This window comes from Mustela lutreola, chromosome 3, assembly GCF_030435805.1.
Source record: "Mustela lutreola isolate mMusLut2 chromosome 3, mMusLut2.pri, whole genome shotgun sequence".
Taxonomy (NCBI): Eukaryota; Metazoa; Chordata; class Mammalia; order Carnivora; family Mustelidae; genus Mustela; species Mustela lutreola.
In genome coordinates this window covers 29,268,214-29,274,580 of record NC_081292.1, presented here as the reverse complement: position 1 = coordinate 29,274,580, position 6,367 = coordinate 29,268,214, and the positions used below count along the sequence as shown (strand labels likewise).

General features: G+C 44.6%; 1 protein-coding gene across 1 annotated transcript in view; it reads left to right on the top strand.

Moving 5' to 3' along the window:
• Window positions 1–3,114: 3,114 nt before the first annotated feature.
• Window positions 3,115–6,367, top strand: part of TRHR (thyrotropin releasing hormone receptor) — a 37,512-nt gene continuing 34,259 nt past the window's right edge. The window contains exons 1-2 of the mRNA XM_059168908.1: window positions 3,115–3,382; window positions 3,922–4,794. Of these exons, the coding sequence (XP_059024891.1) occupies window positions 4,000–4,794 (795 nt within the window). The 5' untranslated portion in view covers window positions 3,115–3,382; window positions 3,922–3,999. The remainder of the gene's footprint in view (window positions 3,383–3,921; window positions 4,795–6,367) is intronic.

Here is a 6,367-nt window from a genome sequence, read left to right as displayed (position 1 = left end):
TGTAAGGTTTAATTGAACCCCATTTTTGTGCAGTTCTTTACCACAGAGAACATTTATTTGATATGATCAGATTGAGGTGTACAACTAAAAAGCCTAGTTTATGAAATCACAGCTACTTTGAAAATGTAATTTTGCAGAGAGCATGGAGTGGACTGAAAACAGACAGAACCACAATGAATAGTCAAGTCCGGGATGGTGAAGTCAGAAGTTTGGACTCTCCCGAGTTGGAAACAACAAGGTCAGGGGCGGGGGGTGGGGGTGGGTTAGGGAAGAATGGTCTGAGAAGAGTGGAGAGGGCTCCTTTCTAGAAAGCCTGCCTGTGGGCATCAGTGGCTGTCTCGTGACCAGCTCTAACTCCTCATGGCCAGAGCCAGATCATAACATTGCCCGCTCCCTCCTCCGTCTGCCATTTCACACAGCTGGGCCTTATATGCCCTGTCAACTCCAGGCAGGATATCTTGCCTTCTTCCACCTATCAAAAAGTATCTGTTCTTTTCTTCAGGAATGTTCTCCTGGGTCCCTCAGTCCAGGGCCCCACCACCGACAGATGCCTTTCCCTTCACACCTGAACCCTTTCAACATAAGCTGTTAGTGCGTTTCTCCCTGTAACTGTTTATGTCTGCTTCTTTCAACAGACCATGACCTACTCGAGATAAAAACACAATTTCACATACTAGGTGCCTGGAACATAGTTGAAATGTAACAATTACATGCTTTAAAAACAAAGGGAGCCTGGCTGGCTCAGCTGGGTAAGGTTAGCGTCTGCCTTTGGCTCAGGTCATGATCCCAGGGTTCTAGGATCGAGTCCCACATCAGGCTCCCTGCCCAGGAGAGAGCCTCCTTCTTCCTCTCCCTCTGCCCCTCTGCCCAACTTGTATTCTCTCTCTCGCTCGGTCACTCTCTCTCTCTCTCTCTCTCAGATGAATAAATAAAATCTTTAAAAAATGAATAGAGATACAAAATGGAGACTCAGAATGACGACTTCACAGAAACAGTGAGGAATGTGAGAAGATCTGGCGTGGAGTTGGAATTGCCGGAGTGGAGAGCACTATGACTGTTCTCTCCCTCACCTTCACCACCTCAGAGTAAGACTTGCAGTAAAGCCTTCTCAAGAGTCCTAAAAGCTAAAATCCTGGGGGGGGGGGGGGGGGGTAGGAAGATGTACTTTCAAAGTATGACTTTTCAAGAGATATTCTGGGTTGGAGGTGATGGGGTTGGGGTGAGGAAGGGAGGCAGTGTCTCTCCTGGGAAGCATTATTGTTTTAATTCCAGAATGTAAAGGGCTAACTTATCAAGAAAAGGGGTGTTCAGAGTCATTTCTGTTCTCCAACCCAGAGAGAGAGGCAGGAAGTGTGCTAAGCCAGTTGGGCAGGAAGCTAGAAGAACTCCAGCAGAAATCCCACTCGGGGTGACCGACACTGTCTACTGTCTCTGAGGAACTTGCACGTGGTAAGGAACCAAGACTCAGATGGTTACAGAGGCCGGTGCCGTGTGATGGCCAAGTGAAGCTGGCAGGTGTGACAGACAAAAGAGAGGAAGTGGGGGGTGAGAGAAATGGAAGAGGGCACATCCCCTGCGAAGGACCCCCACGTACTGCTACCCACAACCACAACTCAACGTCAGATGCTTATTTCTATTCAGGAATAAAGACCCAGGATTGCCCCCATCTCTCTAATTTTTAAGAAAGACAGGAATTCAGAGTTAGTAGAAAATCTCCCAATTTTTGAAAAGCAGACAACCTTCAAATTATTTTAGATCACACTTGAGCCACCATTGTACACACCAGAGAACAAATGTCTCAGAGCTGAATCTGGGTCGTGGGCCATTCATTTGTAATACGATGCTTTGAAAAGAGTAGATAGTCAAGGAGCCCTCCGGGGATTCAGAGGGTGGGATCACTCAGTGTGATCCAGAATTCACCTTCATCTTGTTGGTACCTAGCCTTGCACGGGGTTTTGATATCCCCATGATTTTAGGTACTCAAACTCTACACTTCCATCCGCGTCTAGAAGGAAGAACATCTGAACTTCTTAAAACAGAGAATCAAACTATTCATCATACAGAGAATTTGGTTCAAGGTTGTTTTTTGGCATCAGTTCATAAAATAAAAGTAGAAAAACATTAACATTCATTTGTTTGGTGCCTATGGAAGGGAGACAGGCTTTCTGAGCCTCTATAAAACGGTAAGGATTTGCCCATGAGCTACTTTAGAGTAATAAAAATCAAGCTGATTTTTTAAATCCTTTTTTTTAAGATTTAAGATTTTTAAATAATAAATTTTTAAATATTTTCTAAAAAAGAAGCATCTATGACGTTTCCCTTCAGATATGTGGTACCAGAGCGGCCCTGGCCTAGATTTCCTTAGGAAGTTTTCACCTAAAGATAAATACACACAAAACATTGCTGGGTTGGACCCGTGGCTCGTATACCAGACGTGGGGGAAGAGGGGAGAGGCATCCAGAACAGGTAGAGAGATTCTAGTAAGTGATGCAGAGCCAGAATTAAAAAACAAACTGAACAGATAACATGTAGATTTAAGTCAGTATTCCTAGCTCAAAGCGTTTTTAGAAATACAATTTTATAAGCCTAAGAAGAATGCAGCTGAAATGGTTTAAAAATCAATTTTAACTCATTTTCCATTCATATACCACGAGAGGAAGGAGCCGGTGTCTGTGGCTCCCGGAGAAATGGGTTTAAGGGTTTCCATAGTAGAGGAAGAAGTTGATTTCTTTCCATAGTAGAGGAAGAAGTTGATTTCTGTATTTGTTTTTCAGACAGATATTTCAAGCTTCAAGGGCCGTGTCTGGACTGAGAAGGATTTGCTTTCCCCAAAGTCCTATCACACAGGGTGTGTAAATACTTATTTCAGGGCTGCTCAGGTCCTGGAGTTCCTGTAGGACTTCGACTAGAAACGACTAGAAGCAAATGCCGTCCCCCACTGCTCTGGGGGATCCCTGCTTAGAATTGCAACCTTCCAGACTGAGGACGGTGTCTTCAGCACACTTAAAAGGAAATCCTTCAAGGCAAGAAGATCATGAATGAATCCGTGAGAAGGGACGGGCAGTTGTCAGTGGGGAGGGGGGAGGGGGGACGGGCGGGGGGCGGTGATGGAGGGAGAGACGGAGGGAGAGAAGGAGAGAGGGAGTGTGCTCATTAGGGGACGCTTTGTGATTTGACAGCCTCGCAGCGCGGCTCCCGCGCGGCTCCCCTCCAGGCTGAGGCTGTGCGGTCCCCCAGCACTTGCAAAGGGTTCCGAGGAGCTGCGGAGCTAAGTGGTCTCCCCGTCCACAAAGTAGACGAGACCCTCCTGCGGGATTGGAAACTTGCACTTATTACTGCTTCATCCACCCGGGAAAAAGCAGGCAGCGCCACAGAAGAAAAGGTAAGAGAAGAAATTGGTTTCTACGGGGAAGGTAGGGCAGGGGGCAGAGGACAAGGGGGCTCAAAGACTTGTGGTTTCCTGGCCCGGTGATCCCACCCTCTGAGAGCAAAGGAGGCAAACGTTAAATTCCTACCAAGCTTCATCATTGAGCGTCTCTGCTCCCTCTACCCCCCTCCCCATCCCTTTTTCTTCTTTCCCCTTTTCCCAAGCATCTGAGAGGTTTCTGTATTTATTTTTCAGCTAGCAGATATCACTTAGTTTTTCCTACTGGGCACCCTCTCAAAGTAGGGAGCTTCCTCTGTTTCACTTCCCCGTTTTTCACCATTAAGAGGAAACAGGTGCCTCTGATGAAGCTGGTCAAAAACGGTACCTCCAGCCTACAGTAGAGGTTCAATAAGGAGTTTTCAGAAGTACACGTGAGCCCAGGTACTAGAGAAATACGGGAGGTGAAAGCAGAGGAAGAGAGAGCTACCCGTCCGGGACTGGCTCCCTTTGAAGCTGGGAGGCTGTGAATGAATCTGGGCTGTAACTTTTCGCAGGGGGAGAAAGCACGGAGATAAAGGCAGGTCACCAGGAAGAGGATGTTTTGAGAAGTGCTTCTGAGAAACATCCAGCCGATGAAGATGGAAAACGAGACAGTGAGTGAACTGAACCAAACACAGCTTCAGCCAAGAGCGGTGGTGGCCCTCGAGTACCAAGTGGTCACCATCTTACTTGTGCTCGTGATCTGTGGTCTGGGCATCGTGGGCAACATCATGGTGGTGCTGGTGGTCATGAGGACCAAGCACATGAGGACCCCCACAAACTGCTACCTGGTGAGTCTGGCAGTGGCCGATCTCATGGTTTTGGTGGCTGCCGGCCTCCCCAACATCACGGACAGTCTCTATGGCTCCTGGGTCTACGGCTATGTTGGCTGCCTCTGCATCACTTATCTCCAGTATTTGGGCATTAATGCATCCTCTTGTTCCATCACAGCCTTTACCATCGAGAGGTATATAGCCATCTGTCACCCCATCAAAGCCCAGTTTCTCTGCACATTTTCCAGAGCCAAAAAGATCATCATCTTCGTCTGGGCTTTCACATCCATTTACTGTATGCTCTGGTTCTTCTTGCTGGATCTCAATATTAGCACCTACAAAAATGCTATCGTGGTGTCCTGTGGCTACAAGATCTCCAGGAATTATTACTCACCTATTTACCTAATGGACTTCGGTGTCTTTTATGTTGTGCCGATGATACTGGCCACCGTCCTCTATGGATTCATAGCTAGGATCCTCTTCTTAAATCCTCTTCCTTCAGATCCTAAAGAAAACTCTATGACATGGAAAAATGACTCAACCCATCAGAACAAGAATTTAAATGCAAAGACCTCCAATAGATGTTTCAACAGCACAGTATCTTCAAGGAAGCAGGTAAGCAAATCTGAGGCACCAAGTCCAGGGGAAAAATGTGGCATAGAGTTCTTTGCAGGCATAGAGTTCTTTGCCCTACTGAGCTGTTGGCAAAACCAAAATACAATCATGCTCATGTTTCACAGTGTAAACTTCTGCTTTACCTATTAAATCCATCTCTAAAGTAACCAAAGATCTAAAAATAGGTGGGGGGAAATGTGATAGCACACCAGCAGTTCTCAGTGTAGGGACTGGGATGATACAATGAAATATAAACAGAAACCCTAGAAATCCACTTTTAAAATGTGTGTGCCTCTCTGGGAAATGTTCTCGAAGTACATGCACTATTTGTGTCTTCTCTGGGGAGCAGCTGGATAGCTTTAAGTATTCTATGGCATGACAAAGCTTTGATAAGATAGTTGGAGAAAAGATGAGTCAGAGCCGTAATGAAACTTTTCTACCATTCTACAGCTGCTCACTGAGACAGATAATTGAAAGGAGTTCCCGGTCCTGGACTTAGTGGTTTTTAGTGGGGAGCGAGTCTATCACCCTCTTCCCCAGCTCCCTACAAAGTGTCCCAGCATGCAGAAACTGAAAATGCGCTCTGGAAGTATTCTGGTAAAAAACCTAATACCAAGCTCAATTCTTTTGTCACAAAGAATGGTTACTTTTTTTTTTTTTTAATGTGTTTCTCCTGGCAACCATAATCAAAAATCCCTTTACGCTTTTAGATGGCCAAATGTGGATGTGGTTACAGCTAGACAGTGGTTTTACTAGTGGATGAAATGTAAGTTTGTTACAGTAGATACAGTTTATAAGACAATATAGGAATAAAACACTTCTATATCATATACATTTTCAGCTGTATTGACACAATTGTCCCAAGTTCTTTAATGGACTTAGCTTCCAGTTCCTTTTTCTTCTTTGCGAAGCAGAATAAACACATAGCAAACAATTAGTCTCATAGCTGAGAAAGAAAACTTGAAATCAGCAAAACTGGCTTTTTCTCTTTTTATCCACTGCAGGGAATACAGCTCTTCTGGCATGCACAGATAGAAACTGAGCATACTTTAAATGTTCAAGTACACATGTGGATTATATACATGTTATTACTTCCTGAACTCTAGATTAGCTGTTATATGAAGAATCTTAACTGTACTGGGTGTGGTGCATAAATAATGAATTTTGGAATACTGAAAATAATTAAATAAAAATTTATTTTATTTATTTTTTTAAGATTTTATTTATTTGATAGACAGAGATCACAAGTAGGCAGAGAGGCAGGCAGAGAGAGAGAGGGAAGCAGGATCCCTGCTGAGCAGAGAGCCCAATGGGGGGCTCGATCCCACGACCCTGAGATCATGACCTGAGCCGAAGGCAAAGGCTTAACCCACTGACCAGGCGTCCCAATGATATTTCTTCTTCTTTTTTTTCCCTAAATACCAAAGAAGTCTAAATTTTATTTATAATGTTGAAAATATATCATTAAATAAACATTTTTTAAAAAGAATCTTAATTGGACATATGGGCACACACTGAAATGAGCTACTAATGAATGTGGGTGTTTGGGTGTTGTAGATATGCATGAAATGAA